The sequence below is a fragment of the Lagenorhynchus albirostris genome, chromosome 3, assembly GCF_949774975.1.
Source record: "Lagenorhynchus albirostris chromosome 3, mLagAlb1.1, whole genome shotgun sequence".
NCBI lineage: Eukaryota > Metazoa > Chordata > Mammalia > Artiodactyla > Delphinidae > Lagenorhynchus > Lagenorhynchus albirostris.
In genome coordinates, this window is record NC_083097.1 from 108,783,693 (window position 1) to 108,804,651 (window position 20,959).

Here is a 20,959-nt window from a genome sequence, read left to right on the forward strand (position 1 = left end):
GAATAGAAGATGATCAGACCCGAGTATTAGAAAGATCACTCTAGCAATAATATGACAATAAATAAAAAGACTCAAGCAAAACTTCAGGGGTGAAACGATAAAAGTGTGAACTAGGGTAGTACAGCTGGATAGGAAGAGAGAGATTCAAGATGTAAAATCAAACAAGATTTAGTGACCAGTTAGATATAGAGAGGAAGACAGCAGGGGGAATCAAGACTAAAAACACTAATTTCTGGATTGAGCAACTGGGGCAGTCACCAGCAGAATATTAAAGAGGAGGAATGATGATGGTTTCAATTTGAGACTAGTGATTGAAGAACCTGGAGGACAATTTACTGGTTAGATATATGAATCTGAAGCACATGGAAGGGGGTAACATGCGCTATACAGACCTAGGTGTCAGCCTATAAAAATTAACTGAAGTCACGGTGCAGAATGAGACCACCCAGGATGTACAAAATCAGCAATTCTAATGAACAGAAGTATTATCTTTTTAACATGAGGACTTTAAAAAATTAATTCTAAATTTTGTTCTCTTTAACATATTTATTGATCATTTAATATGCACAAAACATGGTATTAAGCACTTAGAGACAGAAATATAAGAGAAATAAGGTGTTCACTCCGAGGTAAAAAAGAAAGATTACAGAGAAAGAATGGCACTGAGGGTTTCCCTGGTGGCGCAGTGGTTGAGAGTCCGCCTGCCAATGCAGGGGACACAGGTTCGTGCCCCGGTCCAGGAGGATCCCACATGCCGCGGAGCGGCTGGGCCCGTGAGCCATGGCCGCTGAGCCTGCGCGTCCGGAGCCTGTGCTCTGCGACGGGAGACGCCACAGCGGTGAGAGGCCCGCTTACTGCCCAAAAAAACAACAACAACAACAAAAAAAAGAATGGCAATGAATATGGACTGAGTTGAGAAAAAGCCAAATTCAAGGTCTCAGTTTTGACTGTGGCATCTTTAATTTTGGCATAACGACTCAAAATGAGTACCTTAACAGCTTTTCTTGCTTTAGAGCACTTAGCTTCCCCCAGAGTATTTAAGTCTAAAATTTTCCATTTAAAAAAAAAAAAGATCTTTGTAAGGTGGGAAAGGAAATCAGAGAACTAGCTCAGGAAAGATAATGTGCTGTGTAAGCTGAATCTACACAGTAGGAGAAATGGCCAGAAAAGTAAAAACTGTGTTAGAACACAGTTCTAAATGGCATACTTTACGAAAGTTTCCATTCTCAGTGTCTGGCTCACTAGGATTATGCTTGAGTTGATAGTTTCATGTAAGGACAACAGATGGGTCAAAATAAAAGAACCATTAATTTTGTCCCAGAAACAAACAGAAGAGTTCTTTATTCATTAATTATATGATGCAAACATCTGATTACAAGATTATAAGACACTGATTCTTATCTATTTGTATATTTTTTATAATGCTTTGTACCCAGTACGTATTCAAGGAAAAATAAGCTGAATCAATGCTTTATCCCCTTCTATTACACACTTTATTGGCTTAGCTTCCAGGACAGCACCACTCTATCCTAGTTTTTCTTCTCCTGCACTGTTTGCTCCCATGCCTTCTCCTTTGCTGGTTTCTGCTCTTCTCCCCTGACCTTGTAGTGATCAAGTGCCCCAGGGCACTGTCTTTGGTCCTCTTCTATTCCCATGTACACTCACTACTTCGGTAATTTCATCTAGTCTCCTGACTTTCGACATTATCTGTAAGCTAATAACGATAAAATTTCTATTTCCAACCCAGTCTTCTCTTTAGAAATAATTATAAATTGTATACGCAACTCCTTACTTGACATTTCTAACAGACATTTCAAATGTGACATATTCAAAACTGAATTTCTGATCCACTCCCCTCCCCAAAACTACTCCTCCTGCAGCTTTCCCAGTCTCTCTTTTTTTTTTTTTTTTTTTTTTTTGCGGTACGCGGGCCTCTCACTGCTGTGGCCTCTCCCGTTGCAGAACACAGGCTCCGGACGCACAGCCTCAATGGCCATGGCTCAAGAGCCCAGCCACACCGCGGCATGTGGGATCTTCCCGGATCGGGGCACGAACCCGGGTCCCCTGCATCAGCAGGCGGACTCTCAACCACTGCGCCACCAGGGAAGCCCTTCCCAGTCTCTTTGATGGCAGCTCAAACTCTCTTCAATGGTAACTCCAACACTCCAGTTATTCGGCCAAAAACCTTGAAATCATGTTCGATTTTTTTTCTTCCTCAAAGCACAATCTAATCCATTAGCAAATCCTGTTGGCTAAATCCTGTTTCCATAATTGACTACTACTCACCACCAGCATTACTATCACTTTACTCTGAGTTATGATCTCTTCCCTGCTTTAATGTGATAACCTCTAACTGATGTTCCTGTTTCTTTCTACCCTTGCTCCCACACAGTTTATTCTCAACCCAGCAAGCAGCCAGAGGATGCTTAAAAAACTAGGATAACATCGTTCCTCTGGTTCAAAACATTTTGGTGAAAAACAAAACCCTCTTTCACTCAAAGTAAAAGTCAAAGAATTTACAATTTAGAAAGTCCTGCATGATAAGCTCCATCCTACACCACCACTATCACCTCTCTGACTTCATCTCTTACCACTCTTCTCCAGTCACTCAGAGCTCCTTGCTATTCCTTGAATGCATCAGACACGTTCTCATCTTAGAACTTTTGCAATGACTATGACTACTTGGAAAGCTATTTCCCCATATATCCCCATGGCTAACTCTATCACATGAATCAGACTTTAATCAAAATTCATCTCAACCAGGACACCGACTACCTTAAATTGCACCCAGTCCTTGTCCCTTACTTCCAATTCCTTTATCCTGCTCTTTAACTAGCAATTATCAGCTAACATATTATGTAACATACTTGTTTATTATATTTATCTGCCTACTCCCCTCTCTCTTGTTAGAATGTAAACACCAATAGGGCATGCCTGTTTTGTTCACTGATACATCCTAGTGCACAAAATAGTTCCTTGAACTGGTAAGCTTTCAACAAATAATTGTTGAGTGAATATATTTATAATAGACCCTTAAGAGTCCACTAAAAAGAATAAGGATCTTCTGAAAGCAGGCATGACCCTATGAGAATTTCATCAAATTATTTATCACAAATAGCTCAACACTAGGATTCAATTTATCACTTCTTTATTGATACTTCTGTACCCCGAACAAATTCTACACTCATTCAAAAGCACTGCCAATGATGGGACATCCCTGGCAGTCCAGGAGTTAGGACTCCACGCTTTCACTGCCAAGGGCCCGGGTTCAATCCCTGGTGGGGGAACTAAGATCCCACAAGCCACGTGGTGTGGCAATCAATCAACCAATAAATCAATAAATAAAAGTTTAAAAAGCACTGCCAGTGATTCAAGCAGTTAACAAGTTATGCTGCTAGATGTCAGAGCTCCAGTCTGTGTACTGTGGGCAGCTGTTTAGCATTTCCTTAAACAACGCTGCTGTTCCAGTAAAACAAGATAAAGTACTTACACAGCACACACTGGCCACCATAACTTTGTGAACAGTTTAGAAATTTTCCTAAAGCTCAAAAATAAGCAATTTCAAAGTAGGTAGTTCTGTTATTAAAGAAAATTAGGATCTTCCCATTAAAATGTGAATTTATCATAAGTAATACTTAAAAGTAAAACCTACATTATACATTGTAAGCCTTGTATGATACTTTCTAATGATATTAAAACTATGGTAGATTCACCTGTTCAAAGTGAATGTTTTCAATTAACTCACAATTAACTCACAATGACCTCAAGAATTATCAGAGGAAAATTAAGACACATGGGATTACAAATGCAGGTCTTAAAAAGAGGACTGTGGAAAGTGGTAGAATTTGCTTTGTTTCTATGCAAAGATCAGGATTTCCAATAACAAAGTCTGACCCAGCAGCTACAATTACAGCTTGACTAATATCATGTCACAAAAGGTCAGCCCAAATTACTGAGACTTACTATGCAAAACATTATTAATCTGAAAAACACAAAAGTGACTTAGGAAGAACTAACCAAAGTACTTCATTTTATATATTGCAATTACACACAAGACAATCCAACAATCCATTCACATTGTTGTTAGTTTTTGCTTTTTGGTTTAGGAAACATACCACTTATTATGGAAACTTATCCAAATCAAGGAAAACCTTCCCCCCCCCCCGCCCCCAATTTAAGCCTCTATAGGGATTGCCAAGGTTAACAGGTTTCAGTTATTTGCCCGAACACCAGCCTTCAGCTCAAGTGAAAATCATTTAACTCAATAAGCAGGTTTTGGATCCAAGCACAAAATACTGTAACGTTTCCCAGCGACACACAAAAAACTACCTCCCCAGAACTTATCTTCAGATAGGCATAATTCTCCACCAGAATTCATCATCTGACTGGATGCAAAGTTTTAAACTGATCTTGAAAACTTTATCTTTCTTTAGGCAACTGAACAGCATTTCAAAGAACTTTAAGAGAAGTTATTTCTTAATAACACGGCTGTTATAGTTCACTTACAATTTTTCATAGTCTACCTATCTACGGGACAATCTCAGTCCGAGACCCACATTTTACTCTGAGAAAATACGATTTAGTAATGGTGCTTTTCTTATCGAAAACACTGCGAAGTCACCGGCAAGGACGGGTGTGCGGGGAAGGCGGCACAGCGAGCGGGAAAGACGGTCGTCACCCGCCCGCGACAAGGGCCCGGGTCAGGGCCGGGGACTCAGAGAACAGACACCTTGGCAGCAGGTGCGAGGCTCTGACAAGGGGACAGTTGCCGCAAGTTTCGGACCGACCGAGGGATGCTGTCCGTTGGACAGCGGGAGGCGCGCCGGGCCAGCTGGCCTTACCTCGGGCGTCCGCTCGGGCGGCTTCTTCTTCAGCGCCTGCCTGGCTCCGGGGTCCACGGGTGAGTTCATGGTCGCGGCCCCGGCCCCCGTGCTCCCCAGCCTGCCCTTAGCAGCCCACGCGACAGCCCATTCACCCTAGGTAGGGGGGCTACACCCTTTTCCCCCTCCCCTGAAGAAGGGAGCTCCAGACTGCGGCGGGGACCCCGCTTTGGCAAACAAGCCTTCGCACGGCCCGCCCAGGGCCTCAGCCCACGCGCGACTGGCCAGAGAAGCCCGCGCGGGGGCGGAGGAAAGGCGAGTGCGCGTGCGCAGCACGCGCAAGCGCGCAAACGGACGCCTAAGGGCGTGACTCTGAAATGACGTAAAAACTGGGGCGGTGCAGTGAAGCCTCCTCCAACCCTTCTTCGTGAGATTTGAAGAAACGTCGCGAGACATCACCCAAGCCCGTCACGGGATCCGCCTCGGAGTTGGGGTTTCCGCCGCACCAGTTTCCGGTGGGGGGGGGCTGAAAACGGGCTGTGACCTACTGAACGAGAATAGCGTGTTGGGGATCGAACCCATGCGGCAGGTGTTCTGGGTGGAGAGTTCTGTTTGTTCCAAAATCCGGAAGCTCGGGGCATGGCCAAGCCCGGGGCGGAGCTCCAGGTCTGCAACTCCGACACCGCTCCCTGGGAGAACGTGCGGAAGTCGAAGCGGCCATTCGGCAAACAAGGAAGTTCATAGCTTCTCTTCCCTGTCTTCTAATAAAACGAATCTGTTGTGAAAGGGGCCCGCCGAGAAGTACCTGCCTTGTCTAAGACGGACGCCCTGACATCAGGGCAGAGGAACCGAAGTTTCGTGGCCTTGAGCAGGGGTGGGCAGCCACCGTGCCTGCAGCCAGCTCAAGAGTTACTGCTGGTTTGCGAAGTCAGTCTAGACTACGTTCACGTAACCAATGCCCAGGACAGCCTTTCCTCCGCCCAACCCCTTCTCAGGCAACGGGCCTTAGGGTTGCCTGGCTCAGGAGTGACCGCTCTCTCACTACACTTTACATACTAGTCTGTTTCCCAACAGGCCGAATAAAGCAAATTAACATTTATTTACTAGTCCCTTGGTAAGAAAAACATCTCGACTACTCTCTGCGGCAGCCACACACCTGCAGAGGCTGTTTCTGCCTTAAGGTCACTAACAGAATTCCAGAATCCATCGTTCTAAACAGTCCTATGTCAGCGTACAGATAAGCCGTACAGGTTACACAGTTCCTTACTTTGGAGCCTCATAAGCATGTCCTTTCCACTGAATACATCTTAGTATTTCTTACAGTAATTGACATGGTTCCCTAAATAACTCGAAGCGATTTAAGATTATGACGTTATTCACATTAATTTTTAATGACATGGTAATAAGAAAATTATATTTTAGAGTAACAAAAGGGAAAGGAGAGTTCAGGCTGCAACATTCACCGTTTCAGGGACCTAGTAATGATGGCTGATGTTAATAAGGGTTTTGTTTTCCGTTGGTCATTAACCTTGCCCAAACTTGAAGTTTACAACATAATATTAGCACATTTCGTTTTTAAGTATAGGACAAAAGTCTTACCAGGGAAGTTATGACTCAGCCACTCTGGAAGGAAATTTTCAGTTGATCACAATTGTGACATTGTCACTTTCGTCATTTTTTTGTGTATAAACATATCCTCTCAAAAGTCTGCGTAAGATCACAAAAGTTATCCCTTCCATTTTTGAAGCATGTTTCCAAAGCCACATCAATATTTTGAAAAGAGGGAAAAGGCATTAAAGCATGATGACCACGAGCTTGGACTTTAGGGGCAAACATCTGTATTTGTCTTTAATAGGCCATTTCTAGTTAAATGACTTAGTTATTTGATATTTCTAAACTTCAGTTTCCTTAACCGTAAAATCGGAATAGTAAAAGACCTATTGCTTTGGAATTCTCTTAAGATTACATGAGATAATTTATGTGAAGCATTTAGGATGTTGCCTGCACAATCCAGGCACTCTTTACTATTTCTATTACTTTACCTCTAGGAAGTGATTTCTCTAAAGCATACATTCAAATTTGAAGAATTGGATAGGTTTTTCCTTTACTGCTTTTTTTAATTAGAACTATTAAGAATCACATTTAAGTATTCATGAAGATGTGGAGCAACAGGAACTCTCACAAACTGCCAGTTAAGTGTCTATTGGGAAACCAGTTAGAAAAAAAAGAAGTATCTAGTAAAGCTGAAACTAGCAAGCCCACTCCTTGATATATGTCCTAAAGAATACCCAGAAAAGATGAACAAAAATGGGCACTGTTCATATTAGCCAAAAATTGGAAATAACCGAATTGTCCATCAACTATAGAATGGGTAAATCGCTGTATATTCATTCAGTGAAATACCACCTACATAGCACATGAATGAATCTCCAACATAATGTTGATAGAAAAAAAGCAAAACAAAATATGGGGTATAATTACACAAAGTTCAAACAAGCAAAACTAAAGTATATCACTTAGGGATGCATACACAAAACTATTAAAAGAGAGCAAGGAAATGTTCACGAAAATCATGTTGGAATTTACAAAAATGAGAAGGGAGAGTATTACGATCAGGATAGGGCACATGGAGGAGGGGTGGAGATCCTGAATTACTGAAAATGATTTACTTCTTGACCTAAGTGATGGTTACATTAGTGTACATTTATTAATTTTATATAATACTTGACAAGAAAAAATTAAGTCTATAAAAGTAACATTAATATAGACCTTATAAGACAGCAACAGTAAAAACAGATATATTAATATCCACAGTAACTATACACACCTAAATTTAAACATATTTTCAAAATCTATCTTGTCCTTTCCTATCCTGTATTGTGCTTTGGTATGCTGAAAAAAGTGAGGAGACAGTGAGAGCTCTAATAGCTATTTTCAGAGAAAAGCCAACCTCTACGATAGGATTCACCAACATTAACATGTATCTGAAACAAAAAAGTAATGGTTCTGAATGCAAGTAATTTACTAAATTATAGGAAAACAAAAAGATGGTTAAGTCTTTAAAAAAAAAGTAGCTTAACTACTTACCCTACCTTAATTTTTGTCATTATACTTACCACAACCTGACAGCATAGTATCTTTGTCTATCTCCTCCACCAGCAGGAAATATATAAACTTCATGAGAAAGTATGTGTTATTTACTGACTTATACCTGGCACCCAGACCCGTGCCCAGCACATAACAGGTGCTCAATCAATATCTGCTAAATGAACAAATTGATCTATCTAAGGACTAAGTGATTAAGAGGGGATTTTGCTTTTAAAAAGATAGACACTTGATTGCTTTCCAATGGCAAAGAAAGATATCTGGCTAGACAACTGTTCTATTATGCAAAACTGAATACTTATTAGGCACACACAATCATATGGCCATCTTTGCAGAACAACAGCAAACCATCAAAAGACTGAAGTTAAGAGCACTGGTTTTAATAGCACCTAGAATGGAGTAAGGAATTCAGATTTGGGGTATGCTGGGAAACTGAGTCACTACTAGTTGAAAACTAAGAGCACTTGCTGGCCCAATTTCTATCACTGAATAAGAATCTTTGAGGGTGGGGTCTAGGAATTAATACTTTCCAAACACTATCTAGGTGTTCCTAATATGCAACCAGGTTTGAAAACTACTTTAAACTAACTCAGGTTTTGGACTGGTCTGACCCATCTTAATTCCAACACAGTGAAGGGTATTGACTTGTGAGTGATGAAGCAAATGTATGACACAAAAGTGGCATCACAAGTTTCTTGAGGAAATAATATCTTCTTTATATTTACACAACAACACTTCAACAAGGTTATTCCCTTTGAGACAATTTAGGTAACACTGCTTTTATCAATAATTTTACTTTGACTGTTGAGGTGAATATAAAGACATGTTTTGGGACTGTCCTTGTTACAATGGTCACTTGGAAAGGAAGGAATCTCCAACCTCTTCAACGTAATACTCTCCTTAAATACAGTTATACCTAGGGGAGGTCTAATCAGATAGTGCTAACCTGGGCAGAGAGCTGTCTGCAGCCTGATGAAGGGATAGGTCTAGGCTCATACTTTTAGGAAAAGGAGAGTCCCTTTTAAAGGAAACGTTATAAGGGGACCAAATCCTGGGGTGTTGGCAAGAAAGAAGCCCCTGACCCGAGCATATGCTTTAAGACCAGAAGTTCTCCTGAAAAAATAATGGATGGAAATTTCATCCATTTAAAAATCTCTTGCTAAAAATTTCTTTTAAAAAATTTAAAAGAAAATTCTTTACAACTCTCTTTTGGATTGCCTGTATTTTCTTTTCTTTAGGGAAGTTTCAAATCTTAACTCTACAGCAAACATGGCCAAGTCTACAGTCTGCACTATAAAGCAAGGACAAGAAGCATTACAGTCTCCAACTTCCCCCTTTCCTATCTGCCTAAGTCCTTCTCACTCAGAGTTACAATTCCCCAGCCCCCAGTGCACCTTCAGCTCATGTTTGGTCCCACTTGCCACCCGACCCCTACACCTCCTACAATGGCAAAGACAAACAAAGAAATCTCAGGTATCTTTACAACACATCTGTCACCACATCCTAGTTGGAAACATTCTGTTCTGAGACGGGAAAGAGTATATGACCTCAGATTAAATTCTCTGTATTTCAGTTTCTCATTAGCAGAATCTATGCTTCTCAGAAATGTTGCAAGATTTCTTTAAATTTTTATCAGAGAACAGCACATTTAAACACAGGTAATTATAAACCTCTAAACTATCTGATAAATGCTTCCCAAATACTTGATACTTCCTTTCTGCTTTAAAACAGTGCACTTAGTCTCTTCAGTCAAATGTAAGAGTGATAAATGTAAAATAATATAAAAACAGGCACTGCAAAAAGCCCCTGGCCTAATCCTGCCGCCTGGCGTAACTCTGCCCAAATCAACCCAACCTGAGTAAGGCAGCTTCCCAACAGCCTACTCAGGGTTGAATCACTGCTGCAGAGCAGGCGCTAAGGACTGATGGAAGAGGTGACTTCCCTACAATGCAGATGAAGACGACAGACTTGCTCAGAGGGACATGCAAATCCATGAACAGAACAGGATTAGAATCCAAACCAACAGGCCAATTTTTTGTTTAATTTTAAAGTCAGGGGCTTCCCTGGTGGCGCAGTGGTTAAGAATCTGCCTGCCAATGCAGGGGACACGGGTTCAAGCCCTGGTCTGGGAAGATCCCATGTGCCGCGGAGCAACTAAGCCCGTGCACCACAGCTACTGAGCCTGCACTCTAGAGCCTGTGAGCCACAACTACTGAGCCCATGTGCTGCAACAACTGAAGCCCGCACACCTAGAGCCTGTGCTCCGCACAAGAGAAGCTACTTCTCATTGCCTTCTCAAGGCAATGAGAAGCCCGTGCACCTCAACGAAGAGAAGCCCCTACTTGCTGCAACTAGAGATAGCCCATGCGCATCAACAAAGACCCAATGCAGCCAAAAATAAATGAATAAAATAATAAAGTCAGTAGTAATTTTAATTAGAAACAATGTTCTTGACAAGTTTACATGGCTTCTTCTAGTTTTAAATGATTGATATTCAGTTTGTTTTCACAAAAGCACTTAAAGAAAATTTCAATTTGTCATCGTGAAGATTAGGTCAAATGTAAGAATATACCATATTTTTTTGGTTACTACACTTTAACTCAAAAGAATATATGTTAGGACTTCCCTGGTGGCGCAATGGTTAAGAATCCGCCTGTCAATGCAGGGGACACGGGTTTGAGCCCTGGTCCAGGAAGATCCCACAGGCTGTGGAGCAACTAAGCCTGTGCATTGCAACTACTGAGCCTGCACTCTAGAGCCTGCAAGCCACAACTACTGAGCCCACATGCTGCGACTACTGAAGCCCGCACGCTCTAGGGCCTGTGTGCTACAACTACTAAGCCCGCGTGCTGCAATTACTGAAGCCCGCGCCTAGAACCCATGCTCCACAACAAGAGAAGCTACCGCAATGAGAAGCCCGTGCACTGCAACGAAGAGTAGCCTCTCTCACTGCAACTAAAGAAAGCCCGCACACAGCAACAGACCCAATGCAGCCAAAAATAAAAAAATAAAGAATAAATGTTAAATTTCCCCCAAAATAAAATAGATAGGAGCTGTACAGCAAAGGCTGGACAGATTACCTAGCAACCATAGCACCCCAAAATTACTGAGCATTTGGAGTGTGCCAAGCATTGAGATAAATTCTTGACATTCCTTATTTCATTTGACTCTCACAACCTCATAAAGTAGATTCTACTAAGTTACCAGTTCAGAAATTTAGGATTAGAGAAGGACATTATGAACAAGGTCACATGCCTAGAAGTGTCACATTTGGGAAAACAATCCAGGTGGGCCGGCACCAGAATCCATGTTACATATACCTTATTAAATGTGAAAGAAAGAACAACATCATCCATCAAATTGACATGTGTATTTATTGCACAAATATCCCCTAGAACTGGGAGGTTATTATAATACAGGCGTACATTTGAGAAATGTATACAGAACAAGAAACAAGTATTTACATTTTACATCTCCCACCATCTAAATAACTTAAAGCATAATAATCTCATAAGACATCTACCAGAAGTAGGCATTGTGTAAAATCTGTTTCTTTTTAAAGTGATCATCCCCAGTGTATGCCAATTGCAACAAAATGAAATCTGTGCTAGTATGTTTATTGCACTTAACATTTTCAAACTCAAAATTAAGACATATTAATAAAAGCCAGGAATATTTAAAATCAAACCAATTAGTTTATATACAGGAAAAATTAGTTTTAAATCTATAATGTAAAAGATCCCTTTTTCATCTCCTGTTGCAACAAATAGGTTTTTAAAATGTGTAACATATATCTATCTGTACCGTAAGAAGTTGAAAAAAATTATTTTGAACAGGCCAAAAATTCTTTTCACATTCATCATAATGATCGCACTTTAAAGAAGTAGCAGCTCATTCCTTGGGCTTTGTGTAATGCAAGAATGACTATGACGAAGGAGCAGAAATTACAGAAGAATTGCAAATTATAAAACTCAGGAATCCTATAAGGATTGATGATTCTATAAGAAACTATAGGCCTTTTCCTTTCAAGCAAAGCTTAGTTTTAAGAATTACAGTAGCATGAGCCATCCATTTATTGAAGACTAGATTTCCTAAATGGTAATTTATTAGAGATTTCAAATAGATAGGACTGTGAATAGTTCAATGATTAATTTAAACAATAACACACATAAAAAAGACACTGTCTACCTGCTACATATTCTGAACTACAATTAAAAATAAAAATGTACAGTGGCCACATATGATCTTTTCTATATTCTGAATTCTGCTAAAGAGATTGATTCATAAAATTCCAAACAACAGATGAGAGAAGAACTTCATTAATGAATAGACTAAAAAAATTAAGCTAACGAAAATATATCCATAAACACTCTTTGACAGCAAGTCATCCATGGAAGACTCTGGTACTAACTGGGACCAGCTGATAGGACACAGGGGCCAAAGCAATTGCAAGCACACCAATTTCAGGTTTACATTCCATTAAAATAACCATTTCTTCTTAGTCTAGCTGGAGATTAGAGTAAGACAAAATGTGACCCAATGCTATAAATTCAAGGTCAAAGACTAAATAAACCACAGAAATCTTCCTTAATTATTGAAAACTTAAATAGCAAGAATAGATGCATTATAGACAAAATGTACCTAGAAACAGAATGAGCAAGTGGTTTTCTGTTTTAAGCTAATCAACTAATTATGATGAAAATAGTTCATGAAAGCAGAAACCAGCTTCACTTCTAGCATTAAAAGCATCTTAGACCAGATAAGTAAAGGATAAACTATAATGTAGTATTTCAAGTAAACTGAGGTAGTAGAGCATAATGAAAACTTTATCTACCCATCTTTCTATTTACATTACTTACAAAAGTTTGGTTCCATATTAGCCTTTCTCACAAGCAACACTCTACAATATATACAAAAACAATAACAACTGAAAAGTTGAAATCTTTGAAAAAAGTTAGCTTTTGGAAGAGAGGAGCTATTAGAGAAAAAAAAAATCTTAAGAGTTAATGAGTTCTTTTAGTGTAAACTGAATATTATGAAGCAGTGAAACAAATATTCAGTTCCTATGGGTTCAAGAAGGGCTGATACCGAAACCAAGGGCCTCGGCTACCTGAGCACTTTTAAAGAAAATAGTATTATTTCTGCCAATGCTTTGGTGCAATTTTTAATCCTAATTTTAATTTATTAAATTAAATGCAAATATGTAAATATTAACATTTATAAGAATTAGCTTATACTTATAAACAAAACAAATGGTATAAAGTAGTATTCTTATTTTGGGAATCTACATTCCTCAGCCTTAAAAAAAGATTGGCTTTACTTATATTTTAGGGTGTGTGAAACAGAAAAATCACTAGAAAGTAATATTTCAACATTATATACAATTAATCCTAGTTGAAAATATATTTTTTAAAAAGGCATGTTTACCAATCTTGTATTTCTACCTCTGCTTTTTTTAAAAAATAGATACATATGTACACTTGGATGGATAACATAACACAGATTTATACGCTTTATTCTGAGTTTATTCTAATTAACAAGCTGTTTAAAATACTCTGAGAAATACCCAGAAATCAGCTATTTTGAATTGAAAAACAAAAAAACACAAAGTTTCATAGATCTTTGTACCTTAGAAATAAAGAATTAAAACTAATGAAATGACTCTTTCTGAGCCATTTAATCATGAGATATCCATTCCTCCTACTTATGGGTTGTGGCAAGACTGTAGTGATCATAATGAAATTCCTCAATGTTATTCATTTTGTAGAAATGTCGAAGTTACACTTTGGCTTCTTCAAATGCTTTCCCCCCATATGCTGTTTTTAGTTTCACTTGGTTAAAAGTCTGCCACCATCCAGAAGTCCAGTCAAAATGAAAAAGCCATCCAGTGATGACACAATATGCACTGCAATGCAGAATACCCACCCAGGTGACTGACTCATTCAGATGCAGGTCTGACAGAGAAAAAAAATTGCCATAAATGCATGTTGTGACTGCTTCCTTGGTTTCTACTTAACTTTCCACCAAAGTTCATTTCCAACAGCCTTTCTGTTAAAGTAGTATCTGAGCAACATATGGAGAGTGAGTGCTTGCTACAGCAGCCAGAAGAGGAAGATCACTGGATTCAATCCTGAAATTAAAAAAAAAAAATCTCAGTTCAGGTTTATTCCTACAGACAATGACTGCTATCTATAAAGTCACTATACATCTCCACTCAAGGAGCTTGGCCACCCTGGCCAAAAGGAAAAGGGTAAGAGAACTGAAGATAATGAAAATTAGAAATTTTTCAGTAAGTAAAAACCATAACTAAAGATTTTTAAAACAGAAAGCCTCTGAAACCCAACAGTAACAAAGTCACAAATGCAAGAAACCATCTCACTGATGTGCTGATGGACCATGCATCAGGGCAAGGGATAATGTCTAAGAAATACTATATAGGGACTTCACTGGTGGCGCAGTGGTTAAGAAGCCACCTGCCAATGCAGGGGACACAGGTTCGAACCGTGGTCCAGGAAGATCCCACATACCGCGGAGCAACTAAGCCTGTGCGCCACAACTACTGAGCCCACGTGACACAACTACTGAAGCCTGTGTGCCTAGAGCCTGTGCTCTGCAACAAAGAGAAGTCACCGTAATGAGAAGCCTGCTCACCACAACGAAGAGTAGCCCCCGCTTGCTAAAACTAGAGAAAGCCCACGCCCAGCAACGAAGACCCAACGCAGCCAAAAATAAATAAATAAATTTATTTTTTAAAAAAGAAATATTATATAGTATAATAACAGAATAATAGTGTGCAGCCATATTGTTTTGGATACAAATGTTTCTATAATAAGATTTACTGGGAAGACATAATGGAAGCCTCTTAAAAATACAACCTACCACAAATAACTTATACGAAAAGAAAAATGGCCAATAAATATCAAAATAAGTTATGCAGACACACTCCTCGTTAGAGAATAAACCTGAATAAAATCAGATTTCATTTTTCAGCTAGTAGCTTGGCGAAGATTAAAAAGTTTGGTAATAAATAGCAGTAAGAAGAGTGTGCTTCCCACTGTTCGTGAAAATTTATTCTGGTACTTTCTGGATAGCATTTACTATTACTATCAAAATACCAACAATTTAATCACATATGGCCTTTAATTCAAAAATTCTACATCGAAGAATTTATCCTATAAATCTCAAAGGTTTATATTTATTCCAGCATTGATTTGTAACAGCAAAACACTGAAAATAAATTCCACCATATAATGGAATGCATTACAGCCATTAAAAATGATATAGATCAGTATGTGTGGTATGTGCTTAAATGAACAAACATTCAAGATACATTAAAAGGCAAGCTGCACCAAGATATATAGAGTACAAATTAATTTATATTTTTAACCCTACACATTTAAAAATTCTGTAAGAAGAAACAATCCATTAACTGTGCTTGACTGAGGATTGGAAGTTGAGGAAAAGACTGACTTTTCACTTTATGCCAAAATGCACTGAAACTTTCATTATATGTACATTACTTTACAAATTAGTTTAAATTTTCTAAAAATAAAGGCATTACATGCAGAGAATCATCTATTTCCAATCTGGATAATAAGCAATAACATTAATGAATGAATTTAATTTGGTTTCAGACATATAGTAGCAACTCGATGTTGGCTCTTTCCCCCTTCATAAAAGTTCAAATTAGACAAATTCTAGCTTGTTTTAATTTATTCAACCAGCATTTCAAGAAATAATTTTCACATACACACACACAAAGTGGACATAGAACACAGGGAAAGTGACTACAGAACATAATGAAAGGGGCTATACTATGCCTCTCGCCAATTTCCTGTTTGTCCTTCAGTTAGCATTTTAGATAATTAGCTTCTTCCCAGGAATAACTTCAGAGTATAAAGACATAATATATAGATAATGGGGAAGGAGTAATAATATGTAGATAATATACCATCATCCATAGAGTGCCATTACTTCAATCAGATCATTTGGAAGGCCGGGCAGATGCTGGGAATGATGAGTTTACAACATATTTAATAAATAAAAACGAATACTTACTTATTTTTTTCTAATGCAAAAATTTAGACTTTAATTCCTTTTTATTCGACTATATTCTCAACCTACTGTAATTGCACAAGAGAAAGTGCATTTCAGATCAGTGTAGGACAGGGTTCTGCTTTTATACTGTATACAACAGGGGTCCCCAACCCACAGGCCGTGGACTGGTACTAGTCTGTAGCCTGTTAGGAACCAGGCCACACAGCAGGAAGTGACCGGCGGGCAAGCGAGCAAAGCTTCATCAGCCGCTCCCCATCATTCGCATTACTGCCTAAGCCATTCTCCACACCCCGTTGGTGGAAATGGAAACCGATCCCTGGAGCCAAATAGGTTGGGGACCGCTGGTATAGAACAACCCAGCTGATAACAGTATACAGCTTCTAACAAGACAAAGAACTTAAAAAGAAAAAAGGCAATTCTGAGGAATATTCCTTGCCTAAATAAACACAGTGAAACGAGAAAGCAAAGCCGGAAAAGGAATCAGGAACATACCCTAAAACCACTCCCAGCTCCTTGACATGAACACGCATCTGCCCCCTCAGGTACTCAGACAGCATTTTGCTCTTGAAGTATAGCTCCTGTAACCGGTCTTCAAGATGCATTACACACTGCAGTTAGGAGGGAAACAAGAATCAAGTCAGAAAATGGACAGCTCTTAAGTAATGCAAATTCCAAAGCATCATGTTTTGACAATTCTATTTAGTTATTCCAACATAAACTAAAATTTGGAGCACATTTTTATTTTTTGAATTTTATTTTATTTTTTATATAGCAGGTTCTTATTAGTTATCCATTTTATACATATTAGTGTATATATGTCAGTACCAGTCTACCAATTCATCCCACCACCCGCACCACCCCGCCGCTGCATCAATGTACATTCCCACCAACAATGCCAGAGGGTTCCTCCTCTCCACACCCTCTCGAGCATTTGTTGTTTGTAGATTATATGATGATGCCCAATCTAAATGGTGTGAGGTGATACCTCATTGTAGTTTTGATTTGCATTTCCCTAATAATTAGTGATGTTCAGCAGCTTTTCATATGCTTCTTGGCCTTCTTGGGAGAAATGTCTATTTAGGTCTTCTGCCCATTTATGGATTGGGTTGTTTGTTTTTTTAATGTTGAGCTGCATGAGCAGTTTATATATTTTGGAGATTAATCCATTGTCCATTGATTCGTCTGCAAATATTTTCTCCCATTCTAAGGGTTCTCTTTTCATCGTTTGTAGTTTCTTTTGCTGTGGAAAAGCTTTTAATCTTAATTAAGTCCCATATGTTTATTTTTGTTTTCATTTCTTTTTTCTTTTTTTTTTTTTTTTTTTTGTGGTACATGGGCCTCTCACTGTTGTGGCCTCTCTCTCTGTGGAACACAGGCTCCGGAGGCACAGGCTCAGTGGCCATGGCTCACGGGCCCAGCCGTTCCACGGCATGTGGGATCCTCCCGGACCAGGGCATGAAACTGTGTCCCCTGCAGCGGCAGGGAGACTCTCAACCACTGCACCACCAGGGAAGCCCTGTTTTCATTTCTTACTCTAGGAGGTGGGTCAAAAAAGATCTTGCTGTGGTTTATGTCAAAGAGTGTTGTTCCTATGTTTTCCTCTAAGAGTTTTATAGTGTCTGGTCTTACATTTAGGTCTCAAATCCATTTTGACTTTATTTTTGTGTATGGTGCTAGGGAGTGTTCTAATTTCATTCTTTTACATGTAGCTGTCCAGTTCTCCCAGTACCACTTACTGAAGAGACTGTCTTTTCTCCATTGTATATCCCTGCCTCCTTTGTCATAGATTAGTTGACCATAGGTGCATGGGTTTATCTCTGGACTTTCTATCCAGTTTCTTGGATCTATATTTCTGTTTTTGTGCCAGTACCATACTGTCTTGATTACTGTAGCTTTGTAGTACAGTCTGAAGTCTGGAAGCCTGATTCCTCCAGCTCCGTTTTTTTCCCTCAAGACTGCTTCGACTATTCGGGGTCTTTTGTGTCTCCACACAAATTTTAAGATTTTTTGCTTAGTTCTATAAAAAATGCCATTGGTAATTTGATAGGGATTGCACTGAATCTGTAGATTGCTTTGGGTAGTACAGTCATTTTCATAATATTGATTCTTCCAGTCCAAGAACATGGTCTATATCTCCATCTGTTTGTATCATCTTTAATTTCTCTCATCAGTGTCTTATACTTTTCTGCATACAAGTCTTTTGTCTCCCTAGGTAGGTTTATTCCTAGGTATTTTATTATTTTTGTTGCAATGGTAAATGGGAGTGTTTCCTTAATTTCTCTTTCAGATTTTTCATCACTAGTGTATGGGAATGCAAGAGATTTCTGTGCATTAATTTTGTATCCTGCAACTTTACCAAATTCATTGATTAGCTCTAGTAGTTTTCTGGTGGCATCTTTAGGATTCTTTATGTATAGTATCATGTCATCTGCAGTGTCAGTTTTACTTCTTCTTTTCCAATTTGTATTCTTTTTATTTCTTTTTCTTCTCTGATTGCGGTGGCTAGCACTTCCAAAACTATGTTGAAAAACAGTGGTGAGAGTGGACATCCTTCTCTTGTTCCTGATCTTAGAGGAAATGCTTTGAGGTTTTCACCGTTGAGAATGATGTTTGCTGTGGGTTTGTCGTACATGGCCTTTATTATGTTGAGGTAGCTTCCCTCTATGCTCACTTTCTGGAGAGTTTTTGTCATAAATGGGTGTTGAATTTTGTCAAAAGCTTTTCCTGCATCTATTGAGATGATCATATGGTTTGACCATATTCTTCAATTTGTTAATATGGTGTATCACATTGATTATTTGCGTATATTGGAGAATCATTACATTCCTGGGATAAATCCCACTTCCTCATGGTATATGATCCTTTTAATGTGTTGTTGGATTCTGCTTGCTAGTATTTTGTTGAGGATTTTTGCATCTATATTCATCAGTGATATTGGTCTGTAATTTTTTTTTTGTAGTATCTTTGTCTGGTTTTGGTGTCCTCATAGAATGAGTTTGGGAGTGTTCCTTCCTCCACAATTTTTTGGAAGAGTTTGAGAAAGATGGGTGTTAGTTCTTCTCCAAATGTTTGATAGAATTCAGCTGTGAAGCCATCTGGTACTGGCCTTTTGTTTCTTAGAAGATTTTTAATCACAGTTTCAATTTCGTTACTTGTGATTGGTCTGTTCATATTTTCTATTTCTTCCTGGTTCAGTCTTGGTAAGTTATATCTTTCTAAGAATTTGTCCATTTCTTCCAGGTTGTCCATTGCATTGGTAAAGAGTTGCTTGTAGTAGTGTCTTAGGATGCTTTGTATTTCTGCGGTGTCTGCTGTAACTTCTCCTTTTCATTTCTAATTTTATTGATTTGAGTCCTCTCCCTCTTTTTCTTGATGAGTCTGGCTAATGGTTTTTCAATTTTGTTTATCTTCTCAAAGAACCAACTTTTAGTTTTATTGATCTTTGCTACTGTTTTCTTTGTTTCTATTTCATTTATTTCTGCTCTAATCTTTATCATTTCTTTCCTTCTACTAACTTTGGGTTTTGCTTGTTCTTCTCTACTTCTTTTAGGTGTAAGGTTAGATTGTTTATTTGAGATTTTTCTTGTTTCTTGAGGTAGGCTTGTATAGCTATAAACTTCCATCTTGTAACTGCTTTTGCTGCATCCCATAGGTTTTGGATCGTCATGTTTTCATTGTCATTTGTCTCTAGGTAGTTTTTGATTTCCTCTTTGATTTCTTCAGCGATCGCTTGGTTATTTAGTAACATATTGTTTAGCCTTCAAGTGTTTGTGTTTTTTTATGTTTTTTTCCCTGTAACTGATTTCTAATCTCATAGCATTGTGGTCAGAATAGATGCTTGATATGATTTCAATTTTCTTAAATTTACTGAGGCTTGATTTGTGACCCAAGATGCGATCTATCCTGGATAATGTTCCATGTGCACTTGAGAAGAAAGTGTATTCTGTTGTTTCTAGATGGAATGTCCTATAAATACCAATTAAATCTGATCTATTGTGTCATTTAAAGCTTGTGTTTCCTTATTAATTTTGTTTGGATGATCTGTCCATTGGTGTAAGTGATGTGTTAAAGTCCCCCATTATTACTGTGTTACTGTCAATTTCCTCTTTTATAGCTGTTAGCAGTTGCCTTATGTATTGAGGTGCTTCTACGTTGGGTGCATATATATTCATAATTGTTATATCTTCTTCCTAGATTGATCCCTTGATCATCATGTAGTGTCCTTCCTTGTCTCTTATAACATTCTTTAAAGTCTATTTTATCTGAGTATTGCTACTCCAGCTTTCTTTTGATTTCCATTTGCATGGAATATCTTTTTCCATCCCCTCATTTTCAGTCTGTATGTGTCCTAGGTCTGAAGTGGGTCCCTTGTAGACAGCATACATATGGGTCTTGTTTTTGTATCCATTCAGCGAGCCTGTGTCTTTTAGTTGGAGCATTTAATACATTCACGTTTAAGGTAATTGTTGATATGTATGTTCCTACTACCATTTTCTTAATTGTTTTGGGTTTGTTTTTGTAGGTCCTTTTCTTCTCTTGCGTTTCCCACTTAGAGAAGTTCCTTTAGCATTTGTTGTAGAGCTGGTTTGGTGGTGCTGAATTCTCTTAGCTTTTGCTTTTCTGTAAAGCTTTTGATTTCTCCATCGAATCTGAATGAGATTATTGCTGGGTAGAGTAATCTTGGTTGTAGGTTCTTCATTTCATCACTTTAAACATGTCATGCCACTCCCTTCTGGCTTGTAGAGTTTCTGCTGAGAAATCAGCTCTTAACCTTATGGGAGATCCCTTGTATGTTATTTGTCGTTTTCCCCTTGTTGCTTTCAATAATTTTTCTTAGTCTTTAATTTTTCCCAATTTCATTACTATGTGTCTTGGTGTGTTTCTCCTTGGGTTTATCTTGTGTCGAACTCTCTGAGCTTCCTGGACTTGGGTGGCTATTTCCTTTACCACGTTAGGGAAGTTTTCGACTATAATCT

The 20,959-nt window shown here is 38.7% G+C and overlaps 2 protein-coding genes across 6 annotated transcripts in view; both read right to left on the minus strand.

The window, feature by feature from the left end:
* RAPGEF6 (Rap guanine nucleotide exchange factor 6) overlaps window positions 1-5,124 on the minus strand; it is a 219,340-nt gene extending 214,216 nt beyond the window's left edge. For all 3 annotated transcript variants that reach the window (XM_060143537.1, XM_060143536.1, XM_060143538.1), the window contains exon 1: window positions 4,842-5,124. In XM_060143537.1, coding sequence (XP_059999520.1) covers window positions 4,842-4,910 — 69 coding nt within the window. In that variant the 5' untranslated portion in view covers window positions 4,911-5,124. The remainder of the gene's footprint in view (window positions 1-4,841) is intronic.
* A 6,156-nt stretch (window positions 5,125-11,280) lies between these two features.
* Window positions 11,281-20,959, minus strand: part of FNIP1 (folliculin interacting protein 1) — a 132,668-nt gene continuing 122,989 nt past the window's right edge. For all 3 annotated transcript variants that reach the window (XM_060143529.1, XM_060143528.1, XM_060143530.1), the window contains 2 exons: window positions 16,476-16,591; window positions 11,281-14,055 (listed from right to left, as the gene is read on the minus strand). In XM_060143529.1, the coding sequence (XP_059999512.1) occupies window positions 13,977-14,055; window positions 16,476-16,591 (195 nt within the window). In that variant the 3' untranslated portion in view covers window positions 11,281-13,976. The remainder of the gene's footprint in view (window positions 14,056-16,475; window positions 16,592-20,959) is intronic.